At 46.1% G+C, this 25,138-nt stretch overlaps 1 protein-coding gene across 2 annotated transcripts in view; it reads left to right on the top strand.

The window, feature by feature from the left end:
- CARD19 (caspase recruitment domain family member 19) overlaps positions 1-25,138 on the top strand; it is an 87,780-nt gene that overhangs the window by 32,875 nt on the left and 29,767 nt on the right. Inside the window, exons 1-3 of one of the 2 annotated variants that reach the window (XM_063940798.1) lie at positions 5,180-5,310; positions 15,718-15,860; positions 16,598-16,751. In XM_063940798.1, coding sequence (XP_063796868.1) covers positions 5,304-5,310; positions 15,718-15,860; positions 16,598-16,751 — 304 coding nt within the window. In that variant the 5' untranslated portion in view covers positions 5,180-5,303. Of the gene's footprint in view, positions 1-5,179; positions 5,311-15,717; positions 15,861-16,597; positions 16,752-25,138 lie in introns of those variants that run through there. The other variant, XM_063940797.1, reaches the window with a different exon arrangement.

Raw genomic sequence — 25,138 nt, 5'->3', positions numbered from 1 at the left:
GGGCAAACACGTTTGCTAAATTCTACAAATTTGATACCCTGGCTGAGGAGGACCTTGAGTTCTCTCATTCGGTGCTGCAGAGTCATCCGCACTCTCCCGCCCGTTTGGGAGCTTTGGTATAATCCCCATGGTCCTTACGGAGTCCCCAGCATCCACTAGGACGTCAGAGAAAATAAGAATTTACTCACCGGTAATTCTATTTCTCGTAGTCCGTAGTGGATGCTGGGCGCCCATCCCAAGTGCGGATTGTCTGCAATACTTGTATATAGTTATTGCCTAACTAAAGGGTTATTGTTGAGCCATCTGTTGAGAGGCTCAGTTGTATTTCATACTGTTAACTGGGTTTAATATCACGAGTTGTACGGTGTGATTGGTGTGGCTGGTATGAGTCTTACCCGGGATTCAAAATCCTTCCTTATTGTGTCAGCTCTTCCGGGCACAGTATCCTAACTGAGGTCTGGAGGAGGGGCATAGAGGGAGGAGCCAGTGCACACCAGGTAGTACCAAATCTTTCTTTTAGTGTGCCCAGTCTCCTGCGGAGCCCGTCTCTTCCCCATGGTCCTTACGGAGTCCCCAGCATCCACTACGGACTACGAGAAATAGAATTACCTGTGAGTAAATTCTTATTTATTATTTACATAAAGCATTTTTTGACATGGAAAAAAATATAGTCTCCGGATGATAGATAGTGTCTAGTTAGACAGTTAATTAGATAGACACAATGGGTGGAATTCAGTTGTTTGAAAAGTCGGTTGAGTGTCTGTTTTTTCCTGTCTATCAGACACCCAACTGACTTTTCAAACAATTGAACACCCCCCTTATGTTAGACATACATTAGGTCAACAGGGTCAAAAGGTCAACAGAGTCAAAAGGTCAACATGAAAAAAGGTAGACAGAGTCAAAAGATCGACAAGAAAATGTTCGGCATAAAAAAAGTTAGACACTTTTATTAAAAATGTTTACATGTTTTTGGACTATTTCATACCTTCTCTATACATGTCGACATAGAGTCGGTTATAAACCTTGTGGCGAGCGCAGCGAGCCAACGGGCCCGAAGCGTGGCAAGCGAAGCGAGCCCCGGGAGGGGATGCTTTTCTACAATTGGGGGTCCCATATGACAAAACTATCCACACAAACCACAAAAATGCAAAAAAAAATGGTGTCTACCTTTTTTGTTTCGACCATTTTTATATCGACCTTTTGACCCTGTTGACCTGTTGTACTGTCTACCTTTATCATGTCGACCTTTTGACCCTGTAGACCTTCTGACCCTGTTGACCTAATGTCTGTCTAACATGTGGTGTCTATCTATTGACTGTCTAACTAGACACTGTCTATCATCCCACACCCGATAAAAATGAGGTCATCACACTGACCTAACCTGTAGGCTACTGTGTGCATCTGCTACTGTTTCTCTCTCACCTCAACTCCCCACACACAGATGAAGGAGCAGCGGCAGACAGCAGTATGCGGTGGCCCTCAATGGGTCCGATATCTTCAGCCCCCCATCGATGGTCTCCATTGATGGTGACTTTCTTGGTTTACATTAATAGGAAACCGTTAATGGTTTATACCAGAATTTCCCAAACTCCACCATTACAGTCCAGGGGCCGGATGTAATGGCTTTCGAGACGGTCGGAGCTCCAAGACTCCGGCCGAACTCATACTTTTTTTAAAGCAGCAAACGTTTACAAGGCAAAATCTGGTTGGTTTTGCCTTGTAAACGTTTGCTGCGTTAAGAAAACGTACGAGTTCTGCCAGAGTCTCGGAGCTCCGGCCGTCTCGCAAGCCATTACATCCGGCCCCATGTTTTTAGTTTATCCATGATTCGGCACAGGTGACTTAATTAGTACCTCAGTCAATTTGATTTAGCCATGTGGACTCAAAACATGGATATCCTTAAAACCTGGCCTGTAATGGCTGAGTTTGTGAAACTCTGGTTTACTTTATACCAATTGACGGCCATAAGTGGAGGTGGCAGTCAGTGGGACAATCAGGGGAGGTGTGGGGCTTTGTATGTTGTAACCATTGATGGCAAAAACAGCAACCATGACAGTCATCCCCACCATGTCTTGGGCTGACATGGGGAGAGATTCATTGGAGTGGAACTACTTACTAGTATTTGAATCTGTATTAATTGCAAAACAATTTGTTGTATTCTTGTTACTTCTTATTACAATAATCTTCAATACATTTAGTATAGTATGCTAGATGATAGGCCCTACACACTGGGCGATCTGACTGAAAGATATGAACAATCTCATTCATTAATGAACGAGATACCGTTCATATCTTTCAGTGTGGAAGCACCAGCGATGAACGATGTGTGGCCCCGCGCTCGTTCATCGCTGGTGCCACGTCGGCTGTGCATGCAGGCCAATATGGACGATCTCGTCCATATTTGCCTGCACTTCTGTGGAGCCGGGTGACGGGGGGAGTGAAGAAACTTCACTCCCCCGTCACTGCCCCCCCGTCGCCGGGTCAGCCGTATCCGCCGTCGGGCAGCTCGGCGGCGGATCGCTAAATGTGTACGGCCCTTTAGCCATGCAGATAGAACACATTGGGGGATATTCAATTGTTTGAAAAGTCGGTTGGGTATCTATTTTTTCCTATCTAAAGGGCCCTACACACTAGAAGACATGACCAATGTGAGAGATGAACATTGTGGACGATGAGTAATCTCCCTTGAGCTTCCCAGAGCCCTGACAAACGAAATTGAGTGTACACACTAAGCAATTTTTCAAACAAGTTGAAAGACGAAAAATATCTTTGGAATTGGCACCTTTTTTTTTTTTTTTTTTTTACATATTTTAATGTTGGGGAGACATTTCTGGGTGTGTAGGCAGGGCTGTAGAAGGGGGAACCAATTAAGTTTTTTTCACCCACTGCCCCACCAATTTCCACTGTACCACCAACTTAATTAAAAATTCATTATAATGGGTTCAATGTTGGGGAGTGCCGATAAATTCCACGTCTCTCTCTCTCTCTCTATATAATTAAACACATTGTAATTAATTTTATATTAAGTTGGGGCACAGTGGGTTGGTGGCACAGTGGGTTTATAACTTCATTGGTGGAGCAGTGGGTACATTGGTGGGGCAGTGGACTGAAACGCTGAGCGGTCAGCGTCTCCCCTCCAGCGGCTCCCGTCAGTGGCTCAGCTACAATGAAGCCGCTGGAGGGGAGACGCTCTGAGCGGTGAGCGGCTCCCGTCAGCCGCTCAGATATGAAGCCGCTGGAGGGGAGGGAGCCGCTGCGGGGAGGGAAGCCGCTGGAGGGGAGGGAGCTGCTGCGGGGACGGAGCCGCTGGAGCGGATGTGAGCAATGTCACATTGTGGACATCGCTCTGAGCGGCTCCGTACACACATGCCGTGATGAGCGATGTCACAAGTGACATTGCTCACATTGAGCATGCAGCACGGCCAACCGCATCGTTGATTGGAGGGCCATACTCACTAGACGATGTGAACGATATATCTTTCACATCTTTCAAAATTATCTTCTAGTGCAGGGGTGGCCAACCAGTCAGAGTCAAAGAGCCAGGAAAGATCTGTAGTCAAGGGCAAGAGCCAGTATCATGCGCGCGCCTTCGCGCGCGCTCAAAAATGGGGGCATGGCCTAATTTTCACAAAGTCACACCCCAATTTGTGCGCACACCTTTCGTTATGACGTTTATAGGAGTATGACCTTCTGTCATAACTCCGTTTTTAGTCATGTTGTACAGTGCCAAATACATATAATGCCCCAGTACAGTGCCACATACATATAAAAATTTCAAAAAATGGGTGCCTCCACACTCCCAGAAACATATGTCCCCACAGTGCCACATACACATATGTCCCCACAGCGCCAGATACATATATGCCTCACAGTGCCAGATACACATTTCCCCCCAGTGCCAGATATGCCCCCAGTGCCAGATATATATGTCCCCACAGTGCCAGCTATGCCCCTAGTGCCAGATATATATGTCCCCAAAGTGCCAGCGATGCCCCAATGCAGTGTCCCCACAGTGCCAGATATGCCCCCAGTGCCAGATATACTTGTCCCCACAGTGCCAGCTATGCCCACAGTGACAGATATATTTGTCCCCACAGTGCCAGCTATGCCCCTAGTGCCAGATATACATGTCCCCACAGTGCCAGCTATGCCCCCAATGCCAGTGTCCCTACAGTGCCAGATATGTCCCCCAAGTGCCAGATATATATGTCCCCACAGTGCCAGATATGCCCCCCAGTGCCAGATATACACGACTCCCCAGTACCAGCAATGCCCCCAGTGCCAGCTATACATGACTCCCCAGTGCCAGCAATGCCCCCAGTGCCAGCTATACATGACGACGACCCCCCCCCCACCCGTGCTGCTCACCGTGTGGCTGCTGTCTGTGAGGGGAGGAGAGCGCAGCGTGCGCCTCTCCTACCCCTCACTCTCCGGCGGCTGTGTCTCTCTTCTAGGCGCCTGTCCGTGAGCCAATCAAAGCTCGCGGTCCGGCAGCCTTAGCTGCCGGTCCGTGAGCTCTGATTGGCTCACGGACCAGCGCTGGAGAGTGAGGGGCAGGAGAGGCGCACGCTGCGCTCTCCTCCCCTCACAGACAGCAGCAGCACGGGAGAAGGGGAGGCCAGGGCAGCGGTGGCCAGGAGCCGGCTGAGCCGCATGCGGCTCGAGAGCCGCGGGCTGGCCACCCCTGTTCTAGTGTGTATGGCCCTTAACAGATAGGAATAAGCAGACACCCAAGTGACTTTTCAAACAATTGAATACTGCCCAATATATTCTCCAGTTATCCACTTCTGACTCTTTAGAATGTTTGATACCTCTCCCACTGTGCCAGGTACAGTGCCTTCTATTTTTGTGGTTTTGACATTTAAAAAAAAAAGAAAAGTTTTAGGATGCTTTGTAGGTTTAGGATCTGCTCATTTTTCCCTTATGTTAAAATAAAAAACTTTTGCATTGGCACTAGAAATAAAAGTGTAATTCCGATAACGCAGAGCCACTTGGGCTGAGAACTGCAGGAAGCCAAGGGGTTAAGGCTCAGTGAATTTGGAAGTTGGTGCCTGCTGCAGTGCACAGGAAGGAAGCTGCCAGCAGAGATCCAGTTCCACCTTAAGCCTTGCAGCCAAAGGAGGAGGAGGAGGAGGGTTCTCTGGGTGTAACCTGAAGCAAGTCCTCTGCTGGGGTTGGTTTCTTGCTGCTGTCACTGACACTCACCATGGGAGGGACAGACAGACACCCAAACAAGGAAGTTCTCCTTGTAAGATTGTATTGCAAATTATTATATCCTTGAGAGGCTGCAGCATAATCTCACCATGTCAGGTCAGTGATCCCAGCCCGCCCCATGGTCAGTACTGTATGTGGAGGGCAGCCCTAACTGGACTGTGATGCCAAGTTTTCATAGCAGAGACATTGGTCAGCTTTACTGCATGTCAGATAGCGGCAGTTGTTGTGCATGTGTGGTTATCAAATGTTACAAGTCATGTGCATTGTAAAAATGGCCCAGGCATCTGATAGAGAGAGGTGATCTGAGGACTGGAGTCAGATTTCTTTCACAATGCTCCTGAATAATGACAAATTGTGCCACTAAACTGTTACCTGACCTGCTGTGACCAGTGTACTAAGCCTTTGCCAGGACCTCATATAACTACTGTGGTGATCAGGATAAGACAAGAAAGCATACACAGCTGCCAGCAGTTCCTGAATTGCAGGGGGAGTTCCAGTACACTAGAAAATCTATTTACCAACAGTCCCTGACTTTCAGAGTTCTACCCCAGGATGTGTCTATTTATACACTGGGTTGCTGGAAAGCGGCTTTCTGCAGAACACGTGTCCTGCTCCACTAAGGAATCGTCCTGGCAGCTTCAACTATGCAAAGACTGACATTACTTGGGCCAATATTTTAAGATATCTATCTATCTATCTATCTATCTATCTATCTATCTATCTATCTATCTATCTATCATCCTGGGTTATATGGTTTTATAGTTTCTACATATTTTCAATTTCAGGTTTGCAGTGACACGGAGGCTGAGGTTAGGACACAGCTTACACATCACCTACTGTTGCACATGCATTCCTTAATTAAAATAAGAATTAAAACAATGACATTGGAGTACAATTACAGTCCGGAACCGCTGGGTCCTGCCCACTGTGATGTAACTAGTCTTTAGAAGTTCTCTCAATAGCAAACTCATCTCTCTCACTCAATACTAGCAGACCGCTGTTGATATTTAAAGGTTCTTGCAAAAAAAAAAAAAAAAAAAAGGTAAAGTAAGATCTTTAGAAAGAAACTGCAGTATGTGCTTCCTTTCCAGTGCCATCGGTTCCGGTATGAATGGTCGACCATGTTATGGTCGACAGTCATTAGGTCGACATTGACATGGACACATGAAAGGTCGACACATGAAAAGGTCGACATGAGTTTTTTTACTTTTTTTGGTGTCGTTTTTTTCGTAAAGTGACTGGGAACCCCAATTAGTGCACCGCGTTCGCTCGCCATGCTTCGGGCATGGTGCCTTCGCTTCGCTCGGCACAGATTACCGTTCCAATCGTAGTCCACATGGATCGTAAAGTATGAAAAAGTTCCCCAAAAGAAAAAAAAGTTAAAAAACTCATGTCGACCTTTTCATGTGTCGACCATTTTCATGTGTCGACCATGTGTCCATGTCGACCATGTCAATGTCGACATGGTCGACATGGACACTATTGGTCGACCTAATGACTGTCGACCATAACATGGTCGACCATGTGAACGGATACCAGTGCCATCACGCCTCTGCCTGTATCATAAAGAATAATTTCTATTAAAATAATTACATAATTTTTAATTTCAACATATTATCTATATATAAACTTTTAGGGGGCGATTTAATCTGTTTTTTTTGGGCCGTGCCAATTAGTAGGCACCCGACGAAGCATTGCAATTGTTGCTTCGTTCCAGTGCCAGAGTTTCAGCTCACTGTCTCCTGAGGTGACGAGCTGAAATGTGCGAAAATTCAGCTGTTTGGGCGCTCAAATAACTATTTTCTCGTCATGCCCCTTAGTTTCACTTGCTTTGTTTGGGTGCGACGTTTGCACCCAAGGTGTCCGGAGTGTGTAAACTATTATAAAGCTGGGAACACAGTGGGCGATACATCAGGCGTTTCGAGCGGACGGCCGATATATTGCTAATGGGTTGCCGGGTGTATACACCCAATAAGTCTGTGCAGCACGACTGATAGCCAATACTTCTGAAGATATAGCGGCGCAGTTTTGCTGTAATCTCAGTCCATTGTGTACCCAACATACCCCCTAATTCCGAGTTGATCGCAACAGAAAACTTGTTAGCAGTTGGGGAAAACCATGGGGGTAATTCTAAGTTGATCGTAGCAGGAACTTTGTTAGCAGTTGGGCAAAACCATGTGCATTGCAGGGGAGGTAGATATAACATGTGCAGAGAGAGTTAGATTTGGGTGTGGCGTGTTAAATCTGCAATCTAAATTGCAGTGTAAATATAAACCAGCCAGTATTTGCCCTGCACAGAAACAAAATAACCCACCCAAATCTAAAGGGCCCTACACATTAATAGATCCGCCGCCGAGCTGCCCGACGGCGGATACGGGCGACTCGGCGGCGGGGGGGCAGTGACGGGGGAGTGAAGTTTCTTCACCCCCCCGTCACCCGGCTCCATTGAAGTGCATGCAAATATGGACGAGATCGTCCATATTGGCCTGCATGCACAGCCGACGGGGAACCAGCGATGAACGAGCGCGGGGCCGCGCATCGTTCATCGCTGGTGACTCCACACTCAAAGATATGAACGTTATCTCGTTCAGTAATGAACGAGATCGTTCATATCTTTGGAGATTGTCGGCCAGTGTGTAGGGCCTATTACTCTCTCTGCACATGTTATATCTGCCTCCTCTGCAGTGCACATGGTTTTGCCCAACTGCTAACAAATCTGCTGCTGCGATCAACTCTGAATTACCCCCATAACTCTTGTATCAACTTGGAACTTGAAGTGAGTACCAGAACTTTTTTCATAGAAAAAACTCACTGGGTAATGTCGTGAAAGTTGTACATGTACAGTAGTTTCATTTGCTACATTTCAGAGATTTGGCAGTGTTCTTTGTGTAGCATCTTAAATGTCTGTATTTTTAGAATTGGCTCCTATTTTCTTCAATTGGGAGGAGTTGGTTGGACAGGGTTTTAGCTAATTTTAGTGAAATAGGAAATTGTGGATTTCACTCCTCCCAGGACTCTCAGATTGGCTCATGGAACTGTAGTTTTAATTTTGTACTATCTTTGCTTACAGGTCACCTTGAAAAATCGTGATCTAATGTTAGGAATGCAGGATAACCTGGCTTTCACTACAGACGTACCCTGTGATTGTTAAAAAACACCTTTGAAAACGTGTTAGCTGTTGACAGTTTAACACTAAATTACATGGTTCCCTAGGTGTTTATTGGCCATCTTCAGAAGACCCAGGAGTTATTACTATGTGTGACAAAGATTATGTATTTTTTTATAGTGGTGTAAAAAGACTCTGCCTGTTCGTATATGAGAAGAGACATTAAAGGACAACTAAAACTTTAAAAAAAACCTGTAAAACTATGTAAGAGGCTACAAAACTTGTAGGAGTGATAAATGTATACTTATTTAGTAAGTTACATCTGTTCTACAATCCATTTTGCTAAACAGGGAATAACTGTTGGCATTGGGCTATGTTGGGAGCAAAGATTACTATGATAAAGGAATCGATAGGCCTTGTTTATTTATTAAAGAGTAACATATTAAACGGTAAAGTGGATGAAATACGTCTACTGTAGTACACAATGTTGCAGCATAATTTGGGTTTCCGAACAAAAATCTGCAAGTCCGGAGACGCTTACTGATTTGCATGGAACTGACTCCTAGTTGGATAACCATTATATAACAAGCAGTAAAAACTGCTGTCTGTACTCTGGTACTGCAATCATTTACATATGTTCTGCAGCCTTGTGCAGCAAGTTTAGCCTTCAAACAAATCACTAACTAAATAACTAATGGGCCCTACACACTGGGCGATAATACTGAAAGATATGAACGATCTCGTTCATTAATGAACAAGATACCATTCATATCTTTCAGTGTGGAGGCACCAGCGATGAACGATGCGCGGCCCTGCGCTCATTCATCACTGGTGCCCCGTCGCCTGTGCATGCAGGCCAATATGTACAATCTCGTCCATATTTGCCTGCACTGCTATGGAGCCGGGTGACGGGGGGAGTGAAGAAACTTCACCATCGGGCAGCTCGGCGGCGGATCGGTATGTGTGTAGGGCCCATAACCCTTATTGTTACAATAATAGTATAATGCATTGGTGTTGGGTCTGTTCCATGCTTCATCCACCGTTTTGGTTATTTGGAAGGGTGTCTGCACTGACATAGAGCTTCTGCCTCTAACGTGTACCTTTTGCAGCATTCCGCAAAGTTTAAAAACAGGAGTCTCTACAGCAGGCCTGGCCAACCTGTGGCTCTCCGGCATAATTGCTGGCTACGATGACACGATTCACAGTGAATTGCGTCATCCTGTTGCCCTCTCACCGGGTAAGTGGATGGCTGTGCGAGGAGGGGAATTGTGAGGCAGTGAAGGGGGGTGCAGTCAAGTGGAGGCCACTTCGGGAGACTTGTCCTCTTTTTTTAAAGTAGGCCGGGAGTGCCACCTGATTTTCAGTAGCCCGATGGCCATTCCGGGATAGTAGGCAAGTATGCTGTTCAGCTGTTGAGAAACTACAAGTTTCAGCATAACATGCCCCAGTTTTGTCATTAAGGAATGCTAAAACTGTGGCAGGAATGTGTAATTTTACAACAGCTGGAGAGCCACAGGTTGCCCAGGCCTGCTCTATAGCTTCGGCTCTCTCCTCTCCTGCTAAGAACAGAATCCAACAACATAAAAGTATTTTATTGAAAATGGTATACATAGTCTGTAATAGCATTGCCCTCCCCCCCATATTTGAATGCAGGACTCCAAATATTACTGTATGAATGGTGGGAGTTCTGTGGGATGGAGACCAGTAAAATGGTTATATAGGTAAAATATAGGGGATATTGGTTTAATAGTAGAAGTGTTCAAATGTGACCAGCAATGCTTATCATTGGGCAGCAATTGCTGAGGAAGCCATCTTTACAAATGAGCCACATGGCTTTCTGCCCCTATAAGTTGAACACCTAGCACCAGCATTGGCCAGCTTGATGGGATTTTATTTATGACAGACTCGTTATCAGAGTAGGATCAACTCAGAGGGCCAGATGTTCTAAGCCTTGAAAAGTGATACATTTTCAAGGTGATAAAGTACCAGCATTTTTCAAACCCAGCCAGTAACATGGCAGTTAGGAGCTGATTGGCTGGTACTTTATCACTGTGAAATGAATCACTTTTCAAGGCTTAAGGGGTCATTCCGAGTTGATCGCACGCTGCCAATTTTCGCAGCGCAGCGATCAGGTTAAAAAATGGCAAAACTGCGCATGCACCGCAATGCGAACGCGCGTCGTACGAGTACAAACAGCATCATTGCTGTGCAAAGCTTCTAGTGACTAATCCATTCACACAGCCGATCGCAAGTAGATTGACAGGAAGAGGGCGTGTATGGGTGTCAACTGACCGTTTTCTGGGAGTGGTAGGGAAAACGCAGGCGTGTCCAAGTTTTTGCAGGGCGGGTATCTGACGTCAATTCCGGGACCTCCGTCGCTGGAATCATCGCACAGGATAAGTAACTACAGGGCTGGTCTTGTTTTGCACAAAATGTTTTTGTACCGCTCGGCTACACATGCGATCGCACACTTGCAAAGCGAAAATACACTCCCCCGTGGGTGGCGACTATGCGTTTGCACGGCTGCTAAAAGTAGCTAGCGAGCGATCAACTCGGAATCAACTTAGTACTTGTCATCTCCCTCACAGTGGCTAACGGTGGTGAAGGGAACAGAGTTGGGGAATGTAGAGGCTTAAGATTAAGAGGAAGGGTTGGCTTCAATGCAAAAACACGTTTTAAGGGCAATTTTAAATGTTGGAAGGAAAGTCTGATTGGGCGTGAAAGGGCATTCCAGATGTTAATGAGCAGCATGGGAGAAGTCCTATAGGTGAGATCAACATCGCAACCATCGGTCGCAGCATCGGGCATCTGAGCATCCCTAGGCTGTGGCGAACAAGGCACTTCGACCATAGCCACAGCACCATCATGACACATGCGCACTGCGGCTAAGGCACATGCACTGTCCTGAGAACATTGGTCAGTAGTGACTGAATCAGCACTACATCAGGGGCTAAATTAGGCCCAGTGAGCAAGGAGGATAGAGTGCTGGGTAAGGATAAGAGCAGGAAGGCAGTGTCAAGTGGACTGGCAGGAGTGAGTCCTTATCTGAGAATGTGTCTGTTTTGACTATAAGGTAAATACAGTCCTGGGATGGGGTTCAAACCTTTGGTTCTGCTAGATCTTCAATGCGGAATTTTCAGAATTTTAATGTGACAAGTGAAGGTTAAAATGTTAATGGTTTCTGCTGTATTCCAAAGTACTTTATTTATTTCATATCCAAAGTAAAATTTCAATGTAGCACATTAATCATACATTAAATGAGATGAGTCAGCCGGGTGGCCGGTAAAAGGATTAGTGTGCAGTGTCAGAATGGAAATTTAAGCAGACTTAATATTTTGGATTTAAAACTTATTTTTCCTGCAATTCTTCTGTATTTGTAAACTGTTTGTACTCATTGAAAACAGGTTTAATTTCTTGCAAGACGTGTTTCTGTTGAGTTGTTAACATGTGCAATTTATACTTTATTTTTAAATGCATGAAAGTGCAAAATCACTTTAAAAACTGCACTTTTTTATCTAGTGTTGTCTATTATTATTATTATTTTAGAATCACCTCTTTTACTTATATTACTGTTTCAGTTTCATAATAAAATGCTTCTCGTTTTTGTCCTAATCCTGAGCGGGATATTGGGCTAGTCAGTTTTGTCACTGTTGTACATTTCAATGTTCACATTACACTGCCTGAATAATCTTTATAAATACGCTTTCCTACACAATGCATTAATAGGATTCTGCACTACAGGGATTATACAGGTCGCTAAGTGATGCAACCACAATTTTCCCTCTGGTAGCGTCAATGCGCATGCACAGGTCCCGGCCAGCGCATGCACACCCGGCCAATGTGATGTCACACGAAGCCGCTCTAATGGGAAAAATGGAGGAACGCCTGCATACACAGCCTTGCTGCGGCTGCAGGGGATCGTCCACAGTTGCTGCGACCGCAATTAATTTGCGGTCGCAGCCACTGGATGGGCCATTCAGCATGCTCGGTGGCCTTGCCCTGCGATGGGCGCCCCCCCAGCATGCGATAGATAGCTTTTTTAGCAGAATCTGCAATCCTTACTGAATATCCCCCTATGTTCCCATTGAAAGCCGATACTGTGGACATTTCTGTGTAAAAATCACGTCTTATTACAAGATGCTCTGCAGCCACCCACGGCTGGACAGTACTGCTCTCTGAATACTGTTCTGCCCATGGGCTGCTGTGTTCCTCAAGGAGGAAAGGTAAGGAAGTGGTACTCTCTCATGCCCTCCAGCATAACCCATACCATTAGGAACAAGGGCCCAAATGTATTAAGCCTTAACAAGAGATACATTTTTAGATGGATAAAGAGAGATACAGTAAAGTACCAGTCAATCAGCTTCCTAACTGCCATGTCACAGGCTGTGTTTGAAAAATGACAGTTAGGAGCTGATTGGCTGGTCATTTATCACTCCTTATGCGTCTCTCCTTTATCTCTTGTTACGGCTTAATACATTTGGGCCAAGATGCTTTGTTCCTTGACTTCCTTATCAGTGGCAGTTGCGGAGGTAGTGCTGCAGCGCAGACCAAAATTCATATAGGAGAGCCACACCAACTGCCCCCCCCAAACACTGCCAAACATCAACGGCTGGGACTCACTGGCAGTTGGTGTGGCTCCACTATTTCAATATTGGTCTGCGCTGCAGCACCACCTCTGCCACTGCCACTGTCAAGGAAGTCCAGGAACAAAGCATCTTGGGGCAGATTTATTAAGCCTGGTGAAGTGATAAAGTGAATGGTGGTAACACACCAGCCAGTCAGCTCCTAACTGTCATTTTTCAAACCCAGCCTGTAACATGGCAGTTATGAGCTGATTGGCTGGTGTGTTATCACCTTCCACTTTATCACTTCACCAGGCTTAATAAATCTACCATCTGCCCCCTTGTTCCTAATGGAAAGGATCGTGTTGGAGGGTATGCTCTGTAACTCCACCCCCCACCTTCACAGCGTGACATGAGATGGAGGTGTGCTGCGGTGTCACACTCAGTATTCATGTGTGTGCCAAAGGCTTGCGAATGTGGGTCTGAACCCCGCGTCCCAAATGTTTCTGTTTAGGGTCACCTAGTCTTAGCTGCCGTCATCTCACAAAACAAAATCTTGTTTTTGTTTGTAGGCACAATATGAGGTGACCATATACAAGTGTGTCTACTCTGCTTGTAGCAAGAAGTTCTAAGTCTGGGTACTTTCAGCCAACTCCTCCTTTCAGAATATTCATACTCTTTCAGTTGCCAAGGATGCTGCCATAGTAACTCGTTGAACCAGGGCCCAATGCAGTGTGGTTAGACAATGACCACACATACGTGTCAATTCAGTCATCAGGCAACCAAATACCTAGAACCTGACCATTCAAACCCAGTAACAGTTGTAATGCGTGGACTGGATATTTTTGTTCACAAATACATTTTTGGCTAATTCAGTCAGAAATGCCCAACTTGCCTGACAAAGGACAGATCTTTTCAGAATGATCTGGTCAATAGGTAAACAATGTCCCCCAAACCAGGAGTCTGATGGTGGTGTCTCTTCAGAGAAGTCCTACGGGATGTAGTTGGAATCCCGGCGGTCTGAATCCCGATGGTTAAAATACTGACGCCGGAATCCCGACCACCAGAATGCCGGCAGCGCCGCCACAACTATTCCCACTCCTGGGTGTCCATGACACCCATGGAGTGGGAATAGAACCTGTGGTGAGCAAAGCGAGCCACCGAGCCCGCAGCGCGGTGAGTATAGCGCCCCCCTGCCGGCATTCTGACGGCCGGGATTCCGGCGTCGGTATTTTGACCGCCGGGATTCCGACCGCCGGGATCCCATACCCAACCCAGTCCTACACAACAGCTGTCTTCCCTCTGGTCTACAGACTGCATCAGAGATGTGCAATTTACTGTACAACACTACAAGTGATAATGGGGCAGCACTCTGTGAGGACGCTATTGTCCCAGCAGGTGTCTTGAGTGGAAATAGCAGGGGTAGGAGGAAATTGTTATCAAAACCCTCAGATTCAATACAGCTTTGGAGCCCAATGACTGTCAAACGTAATTGCCTGGCCTGAGTGCATAGAGTAGGATAATTGATTCCAGAGAGGTCTCTGGGGTTTTGTAAAAGGATTTTGATTGTCTGTGAAAATATAAGAAAATGTCAGTTTGCTTTTGAGAATATCAGAACAAAACGAAAGGCTAATTAAAGATTGAGTGACTGAAGGCATCGGTCTGAACAGCTAACGCTAATGAATCGTTTTCACACTCGCTTTTGCTGACTGTTCTTTCTTAATCCCAAACTTAAAGATATTGCTGAAGGAGGTGAACTGTATTCATTGGATTTTATTTGGATTTTATCTGCAAATTGCGCCATGTTTACAGTCATCTGTAATTTTGTAATAAAACTTCAGCAAACGCATGGGGGGAAGCCAAATAGGTGCGAATTTCCATTGCGATGGCATGTAAATGCTGCAATGGCACCCCGAACTCGCTCCCCATGTGACCTCCTTCTAGGGCATGGACTTGCACCATTTTAGGGCTGCGCACAAGAATTAGTGTTTCCTACAGTACCGTAAGTGCGTCATACAGCTGGACTTACAGGTGCAGGCTGCTTGCATCAATTTGGATTCCCCCTATTGTGTGAGGTTCCATGAAGCCTGGGGTACCATTTTAACCTTGGGCCTGATTCAGAGATGTATGCTAGTCCCTTTGCGACTGAGGAGTTTGAACGCAGATACTGTGCGAAAATATGCAGATGTCGCAGCTGCCAGGATTTCTATTAAGACGACCACTGGCAACTTTGCAAATCTAAGCGGCTGCGTACAAAGACCGCATCGGTTGCGGATCAGTCCATTGTCAGTCCTCTGAGTATTCAGAATCGCCGACGGAACGAAGATGCTGGAAACTGCATACAGAACTGCAGTCACTAGCTCCGACACGCCACTAACATGCCTGCGTTTTTCTACCCCCCCCCCCCCCCCTTCCTTCAGTTACCACACACAAACGGTCCCTGACGCTCTCTGTCCTAATCCACTCTGTGAGCAATATTTCAAAGGCATCGGGACGCATGCGCCATAGGATTCATACCTATGCCCCGTAATAAAAACCTCGGCCAATGGCGTAGAAATCAAACTAGCGTACATCTCTGAATCAGGCCCCTGCGTGATACGCATCTGTGCATTATATTAGTGTGCAAACTCCCAATGGACACCTCATGGCTAATGGAATCTCCCCAGTGATGATTGTGTGGATGGGGAATGCTAATGGCAATGAATCTTGGTGTCGTTTGCTAGTGATGAGAAACACTTGCCGTTTTATTGCACCAATTTGTCAAATTGCGATAAACTGTTTGAGAAAGCTAGATTAGGATAGCTGTAACTAATGTAACACTGTCATCCAATCTAGGCCCCTCGTATTCCGACCGGCTGCTCCAGGACACTGAATACCTGAAGAACAACAGGAGCTTGACTGAGCATGTTGTGGATAAAATCATTTTGCAGCTGAATCGTGTCTATCCTCAGGTTCTGTCTAACAAGGAAGCTGAAAGGGTACTGTATTATGTTCCACTTAATGCCCTGAGGACAATTGTATATTCTCTGTCACTACTACATATTTCTATGCCTCAATTCAATAACGTAAATTTTTCCCATAACATATGTTTTACTACCGATACTCTGTAATAAATAAATAAAATATTTAACGGAGTGACTATAGCGGAATGGGATGGTCCCTAAGTTCCTTTTCTATTTTGGAGATATCCACCGCATACTTGCCTACCTGACCCTCTCCATGAGGGAGAAAATGCTCTGTTTCTGGACATTCCTGGTAATGTAAGATTGCCATCACCTGTGGTGAGCTAGTTAATTGATAAGAAAGGTGTTTCACCACAGGTGATGGCAATCATACACTACCTGGAAAGTCCAGGAACAGAGCATTTTCTCCCTCATGGAGAGGGTCAGGTAGGCAAGTATGATCCACCACCATTCTACATAATAAATACTGTATCACCAAAGTGATGGTGGTCCTAAACAATAAGCACCTATTGTGTAACAAGTTTGCAGCTGAGAATGCATTAGCGCTGTATTAAGCATATCCCTGTCCAGGGCTGTAGGTGGTGAATTGCTGATAAGTGTACGGATAGTTTTCCTGTGAATGGTATGCACATAACCGTTTGTAGAGTGATTCTCGTAGCAGCGCTGTTTGTGCAGGATTACATGTTACACACACGGCGTAATGCTGTAGTCTGGGGAGTGTTTTCTTCACCGCTAAGAATTCTCATTTACAGTTTAGGAGCCTGAAAACCCCTCTCCGCACTCGGCTGTCTGACCTGCTGATACATCTACAGAAAAGTGGGCAGAGAGAATGTCAGGAGTTCTACAGGGCTCTCCGGAACAACGCTCAGAAAGCGTACACCACGTTGCCGAGTAGAAGCAATCTGAGTAAGTGGTAAAGAGCAGAAATTCTGTAACGGGTCAGTGATATATGTACTTAGGTAATAGAAAACACAATGGGGTCAGTCTTGTTAGGTGCGAGTTGCGAGATGCAGTTTTCTCTGCAAATTTGCATTTTGCAATCCAGTTAGAAACTCTCATTGAACCAGGCAGAGTAAACTTGCACTTTTCCATTCCTGCCTCACTGAGGGTGAGAAATGGTAAGAATAATCCTTATTTTAAGGTTTAAATGTCAGGACACCGCACAGAACCCCTTGGGCACCCCCCCTCAAATGACTAATTAGGCAATTAGAAGTTTTCAATTCACTTAATTCAATAATTACATGTCATTTTTGGGGGTAAAAAAAAAATGGCATCAAATCACCGCAAATTCAATTTTTTCGTTGCTTTATGCACCCCAAATATAATTATAGTATATTTTTTTTAAATAGGTACTTATATTATCTTTTTCATATTTTAAAGTCACCTCAAAGTACAGCAAAAACATCTTTTCCCTACATTTTTTTTCATTTTTTAGTATGAAAAAAGTAACGGAGAAAGTTTTTCTTTTATAATTTTTTTACTTTTTATAAAAATGCACAAATCAGCCATTAACACCGCTTAAAAATCTCCAGTACTTTCCTTATGACCACTAACAGCCTTTTATGAGTCTGCAAACACACAATTGTCATTTTTGGGGGGTCCAGGAAGGTCAACCCACTTTTTCATGCACTTCTCTCACATCGCATATAGGGGGTCATTCCGAGTTGTTCGCTCGGTAAATTTCTTCGCATCGCAGCGTTTTTCCGCTTAGTGCGCATGCGCAATGTTCGCACTGCGACTGCGCCAAGTAAATTTGCTATGCAGTTAGGAATTTTACTCACGGCTTTTTCATCGTTCTGGTGATCGTAATGTGATTGACAGGAAGTGGGTGTTTCTGGGCGGAAACTGGCCGTTTTATGGGAGTGTGTGAAAAAACGCTACCGTTCCTGGGAAAAACGCGGGAGTGGCTGGAGAAACGGAGGAGTGTCTGGGCGAATGCTGGGTGTGTTTGTGACGTCAAACCAGGAACGACAAGCACTGAACTGATCGCAGATGCCGAGTAAGTCTCGAGTTACTCAGAAACTGCACAGAGATGTCTTATCGCAATATTGCGAATCTTTTGTTCGCAATTTTAAGATGCTAAGATTCACTCCCAGTAGGCGGCGGCTTAGCGTGTGCAAAGCTGCTAAAAGCAGCTTGCGAGCGAACAACTCGGAATGACCCCCATAGTAGGCAATATGCAAACCCATGCTGCTGTTTCGCAAATAGGAATTTTTAACTGGATTGGAGAATTCTCAGGAGCGCACATTCGTGCGAACGTCGGTGAGTTTCATGAATCAATTTGCAGTTCGCACCTAATAAATTGACCCTAATGTGTGTAACAACATTTTTACTTTTGTTTAAACTCGGTGCAGAATTGTTTTATGTCATGCATAGCTTAATAGTATAAAAAACTGTATAGATACTGTACATTAATGTTGAAGCTTTTTGTTCCTCACACTAAGGGCGGTATGCAAATGATATATCACGCCCAATCTCCTTTCTAAAGTGATCTCCGTTATTGCGCATATTGCGCCCATAGTAACCAGGTTTAGCTGTGTAAAGGTTTGGGTGCCCTTGCTACCCCGGGGGTAGCCTGCTGCAATGATTATACCACGCTCGTCAGCAGAAACAGAACGGGTGTGGAAGGGGGTGAAAAGAATTGGATAACGTCCCTTAAAATCTATTCCTGTCTTATGGGGCAGTTGGTTGCAAGGTTCTGCAGTAGCCTCACAGGTTATTCCATGTGATGCTTTGGTTAATGATCTGAGAGGTGCAAACAAAGCAATGTTTCCATTATCATCATTGCCTTTTTTCTTTGATGCACATAAACATAATGCACTAGGCAGCTGTAGGACCTCACGGCTAATTGAACTGCCCATTTAAACTGAAAATGAGTATTCGACTGATAATTGAAACAATCGATTCAACAAGACCCTGATGTCTGAGGCTGCTATCCTTATTTTTGGCGAGGTGGCCTTTTCCATACAGGTATCAACTAACAAGACGTTGCTGGCAAGATTGAGAACAGTATTGCTGGACTGAGGAACATTAGGGCAGTGACCACACATACGGTCCTCAAGGCACAATGGCAGTCCAGGTTTTAGTGACACATGTTCTCAAGTATGGCTATTCTTAAAACCTAGACTGTTAGTGTGCCTTGAGGACCATGCATGAGAATCCCTGCATGAGGGGAACCCGGAAGATCCAATTGCACAGTGGGCCTCAGGTAACTTCAAATAGTGTATGTAATGTTTAGTTATTCTTTAATGATTTGCTATTGTTAAATATACTAAGAGGGGTGGTACCCGATGTTGAGAAAACATCGGTGGCATTGGTCCAATGGCTGAAGTCTACACTTGCGCAGCACTCGCCCATTGATGGGTAAACAATAATTATTTTTTTTTACCAATGGTTTAAAACCATAGATTTTGAAGGCATAGCCTTCAATGGCTATCACCAGTGCAGGCTCAAAGTACATGGAGGATGAAGTAGATGGGCCATGAAGATGAGGCAGGCGGCCAGGAGGAGAGAGATAGGACTTGGAGGAGGACACAGGTGGGCCAGAGGAGGAGGGAGGTGGGGCTGGGAGGAGGGCACAGGCAGGCCAGAGGAGGAGGGAGGTGGGGCAGGGAGGAGGGCCCAGGCAGGCCAGAGGAGGAGGGAGGTGGGGCTGGGAGGAAGACACAGGCAGACCTGATGGGTAGGGAGGCGTGGCTAGGAGGAGGACACAAGTAGGCCAGGAGGAGGCAGGTGGGCAGGGAAGCCGGCCAACCTGGAGACGGGGCCATGTGTGCAGAGTGTTATTCAGGCAGTTGTTTGTTGTTCTTTTTTTAGGTGATTTAATCAGGAAGCCGTGTGGGGGAGCTTGGGGCATGGTTGTGAGGTGCATATCAAACTTAAAAGTTTAACAAATTCTACATACTCTTTTATTTATTATTGATTACTCTATTATCAATTTTTTAATTGGCACTAATCTAACAGAACCACTTGGTGCCGGTCATTTGTTTCTTTTCTTGTTTTGCATATTAAACGTATCCCTTCCCAGGTGCTATGAGCTGCAGTGATAGACTGCATGGCCCCTGCCTTCTCTGATGGACCTTCCTCCTCAAAGCTGTGGCAAGCACATTTAATGATCTTAAAAGTAACTATGCAGCTACTTTTGAGGAGGGAGAAACAAGTTGAACAGGGTACAGGACATTCAGCTGCATAAACTGTGCTTTGTGACTGTTCACCATATTATATGGTGGTCACTGATGTCCTCTGTATTATATGGCAGTCATTGTGATGCTCTATAAATTGTATGGCAATAACTGTAATGCACTGTGTATTGTATGGCAGTCACTGATGTACTCTGTATTGTATGGCGGTCACTGCAATGCTTTCTGTATTGTACGAGTGGCTTGGGCTGCTCTATGCCGGGTGTGGTATTGTAGTGAGGTCTGAGACTGAGAGGAGGGCGTTAAACTATCACTATCACACGTCTTACTGAATGAAACCACGTAAATAGAGGCCATGAAACTACATTTATATTCTAGAGACATAACATAGTTTCTGAGGTTGAAAAAAAGACAATTTGTCCATCGAGTTTAACCTGTTAGTGACACTGTAATATTTGAAAACTAGTTTTAATATATTTGCAATGCAAATATAAATGGTAGACAAAGAGTTTGCATTTACTTTGTACACAGAAAAGTACAAAGAACATTGGGGGTTATTCAGGTTTGATAGCAATCCAAAAAAGTTAGCAATTGTGCAAAACCATGTTGCACTGCAGGTAGGGCAGATGTAACATGTGCAGAGAGATTTAGATTTGGGTGAGTTATGTTTCTGTGTATGGTATATACTGGCTGCTTTATTTCTACACTGCAATTTAGATTTCAGTTTGAACACACCCCACCTAAATCTAATTCTCTCTGCACATGTTACATCTGCCGCAACATGGTTTTGCCCAATTACAATGTTTTTGGTTTGCTAACAAACATAAATAAGGCCCATAATCTGCAATTAGTATGTTCTCCATTAGATGGTGCACAAGAGGGTTTTCTCTGACGTCCTAGTGGATGCTGGGAACTCCGTAAGGACCATGGGGAATAGACGGGCTCCGCAGGAGACTGGGCACTCTAAAAGAAAGATTAGGTACTATCTGGTGTGCACTGGCTCCTCCCACTATGACCCTCCTCCAGACCTCAGTTAGATTTCTGTGCCCGGCCGAGCTGGATGCACACTAGGGGCTCTCCTGAGCTCCTAGAAAGAAAGTTTATTTTAGGTTTTTTATTTTACAGTGAGACCTGCTGGCAACAGGCTCACTGCATCGAGGGACTAAGGGGAGAAGAAGCGAACCTACCTGCTTGCAGCTAGCTTGGGCTTCTTAGGCTACTGGACACCATTATCTCCAGAGGGATCGACCGCATGGAACTGGCCTTGGTGTTCGTTCCTGGAGCCGCGCCGCCGTCCCCCTTACAGAGCCAGAAGCAAGAAGAGGTCCGGAAAATCGGCGGCAGAAGACTTCGGTCTTCACCAAGGTAGCGCACAGCACTGCAGCTGTGCGCCATTGCTCCTCATGCACACTTCACACTCCGGTCACTGAGGGTGCAGGGCGCTGGGGGGGGCGCCCTGAGGGCAATATATGACACCTTGGCTGGCAAATCTACATCATATATAGTCCTAGAGGCTATATAGATGTAAAATTACCCCTGCCAGTATTCCAGAAAAAGCGGGAGAAAGTCAGTTGAAAAAGGGGCGGGGCTTCTCCCTCAGCACACTGGCGCCATTTTCTCTTCACAGTGCAGCTGGAAGACAGCTCCCCAGGCTCTCCCCTGTACTTTTCAGGCTCAAAGGGTTAAAAAGAGAGGGGGGGGCCACAAAATTTAGGCGCAATATTGTATATACAAGCAGCTATTGGGAAAAATTCACTCAATATAGTGTTAATCCCAAAATTATATAGCGCTCTGGTGTGTGCTGGCATACTCTCTCTCTGTCTCCCCAAAGGGCTGTGTGGGGTCCTGTCCTCAGTCAGAGCATTCCCTGTGTGTGTGCGGTGTGTCGGTACGGCTGTGTCGACACGTTTGATGAGGAGGCTTATGTGATGGCAGAGCAGATGCCGATAAATGTGATGTCGCCCCCTGTGGGGCCGACACCAGAGTGGATGGATAGGTGGAAGGTATAAACCGACAGTGTCAACTCCTTACATAAAAGGCTGGATGACGTAACAGCTATGGGACAGCCGGCTTCTCAGCCCGCGCCTGCCCAGGCGTCTCAAAGGCCATCAGGGGCTCAAAAACGCCCGCTCCCTCAGATGGCAGACACAGATGTCGACACGGAGTCTGACTCCAGTGTCGACGAGGTTGAGACATATACACAATCCACTAGGAACATCCGTTACATGATCCCGGCAATAAAAAATGTGTTACACATTTCTGACATTAACCCAAGTACCACTAAAAAAGGGTTTTATGTTTGGGGAGAAAAAGCAGGCAGTGTTTTGTTCCCCCATCAAATGAGTGAATGAAGTGTGAAAAAGCGTGGGTTCCCCCGATAAGAAACTGGTAATTTCTAAAAAGTTACTGATATCGTACCCTTTCCCGCCAGAGGATAAGTTACGCTGGGAGATATCCCCTAGGGTGGATAAGGCGCTCACACGTTTGTCAAAAAAGGTGGCACTGCCGTCTTAGGATACGGCCACTTTGAAGGTACCTGCTGATAAAAAGCAGGAGGCTATCCTGAAGTCTGTATTTACACACTCCGGTACTAGACTGAGACCTGCAGATAGTGCTGCTGCAGCGTGGTCTGTAACCCTGTCAAACAGGGATACTATTTTGCGAACATAAGACGTCGTCTTATATATGAGGGATGCACAGAGGGATATTTTGCCGGCTGGCATCCAGAATTAATGCAATGTCCATTCTATCAGGAGGGTATTAGAGACCCGACACTGGACAGGTGATGCTGACTTTAAAAGGCACATAGAGCCTTATAAGGGTGAGGAATTGTTTGGGGATGGTCTCTGGGACCTCGTATCCACAGCAACAGCTGAGAAGAAAATTTTTTACCTCAGGTTTCCTCACAGCCTAAGAAAGCACTGTATTATCAGGTACAGTCCTTTCGGCTTCAGAAAAGCAAGCGGGTCAAAGGCGCTTCCTTTCTGCACAGAGACGAGGGAAGAGGGAAAAAGCTGCACCAGTCAGCCAGTTCCCAGAATCAAAATTCTTCCCCCGCTTCCTCTGAGTCCACCGCATGACGCGGGGGCTCCACAGGCGTAGCCAGGTACGGTGGGGGGCCGCCTCAAAAATTTCAGCGATCAGTGGGCTCGCTCACAGGTGGATCCCTGGATCCTTCAAGTAGTATCTCAGGGGTACAAGCTGGAATTCGAGGCGTCTCCCCCCCGCCGTTTCCTCAAATCTGCCTTGCCGACAACTCCCTCAGGCAGGGAGGCAGTGCTAGAGGCAATCCACAAGCTGTATTCCCAGCAGGTGATAGTCAAGGTGCCCCTACTTCAACAAGGACGGGGTTACTATTCCACACTGTTTGTGGTACCGAAACCGGACGGTTCGGTGAGACCCATTTTAAATTTGAAATCCTTGAACACATACATAAAAAAAATTCAAGTTCAAGATGGAATCGCTCAGGGCGGTTATTGCAAGCCTGGAGGAGGGGGATTACATGGTATCCCTGGACATCAAGGATGCTTACCTACATGTCCCCATTTACCATCCTCACCAGGAGTACCTCAGATTTGTGGTACAGGATTGCCATTACCAATTCCAAACACTGCCGTTTGGACTGTCCACGGCACCGAGGGTCTTTACCAAGGTAATGGCAGAAATGATGATACTCCTTCGAAAAAAGGGAGTTTTAATTATCCCGTACTTGGACGATCTCCTTATAAAGGCGAGGTCCAAGGAGCAGTTGTTGGTCGGAGTAGCACTATCTCGGGAAGTGCTACAATAGCACGGATGGATTCTATACATTCCAAAGTCACAGCTGGTTCCTACCACACGCCTACTGTTCCTGGGGATGGTTCTGGACACAGAACAGAAAAAAGTGTTTCTCCCGCAGGAGAAAGCCAAGGAGCTGTCATCTCTAGTCAGAGACCTCCTGAAACCAAAACAGGTATCGGTGCATCACTGCACACGAGTCCTGGGAAAAATGGTAGCTTCTTACGAAGCAAAATTCCATTCGGCAGGTTCCATGCAAGAACCTTTCAGTGGGACCTCTTGGACAAGTGGTCGGGATCGCATCTTCAGATGCATCGGCTGATAACCCTGTCTCCAAGGACCAGGGTATCTCTACTGTGGTGGCTGCAGAGTGCTCATCTTCAAGAGGGCCGCAGATTCGGCATACAGGACTGGGTCCTGGTAACCACGGATGCCAGCCTTCGAGGCTGGGGGGCAGTCACACAGGGAAGAAATTTCCAAGGACTTTGGTCAAGTCAGGAGTCGTCCCTACACATAAATATTCTGGAACTGAGGGCCATTTACAATGCCCTAAGTCTGGCAAGGCCTCTGCTTCAAAACCAGCCGGTACTGATCCAATCAGACAACATCACGGCAGTCGCCCATGTAAACCGACAGGGCGGCACAAGAAGCAGGATGGCGATGGCAGAAGCCACAAGGATTCTCCGATGGGCGGAAAATCACGTCTTAGCACTGTCAGCAGTGTTCATTCCGGGAGTGGACAACTGGGAAGCAGACTTCCTCAGCAGACACGACCTACACCCGGGAGAGTGGGGACTTCATCCAGAAGTCTTCCAACTGTTGGTAAACCGTTGGGAAAGGCCACAGGTGGACATGATGGCGTCCCGCCTAAACAAAAAACTAGATATTGCGCCAGGTCAAGGGACCCTCAGGCAATAGCTGTGGACGCTCTAGTGACACCGTGGGTGTACCAGTCGGTTTATGTATTCCCTCCTCTGCCTCTCATACCAAAGGTACTGAGAATAATAAGAAAACGAGGAGTAAGAACGATACTCGTGGTTCCGGATGGGCCAAGAAGAGCTTGGTACCCAGAACTTCAAGAAATGATATCAGAGGACCCATGGCCTCTACCGCTCAGACAGGATCTGCTACAGCAGGGGCCCTGTCTGTTCCAAGACTTACCGTGGCTGCGTTTGACGGCATGGCGGTTGAATTCCGGATCCTAAAGGAAAAGGGCATTCCGGAAGAAGTCATTCCTACGCTGATAAAAGCCAGGAAAGAAGTAACCGCAAACCATTATCACCGTATTTGGCGAAAATATGTTGCGTGGTGTGAGGCCAGGAAGACAGAGGAATTTCAGCTGGGTCGTTTTCTGCACTTCCTACAGTCAGGGGTGAC

Source organism: Pseudophryne corroboree, chromosome 9, assembly GCF_028390025.1.
Source record: "Pseudophryne corroboree isolate aPseCor3 chromosome 9, aPseCor3.hap2, whole genome shotgun sequence".
NCBI lineage: Eukaryota > Metazoa > Chordata > Amphibia > Anura > Myobatrachidae > Pseudophryne > Pseudophryne corroboree.
This window is presented reverse-complemented; position numbering and strand designations above follow the sequence as displayed.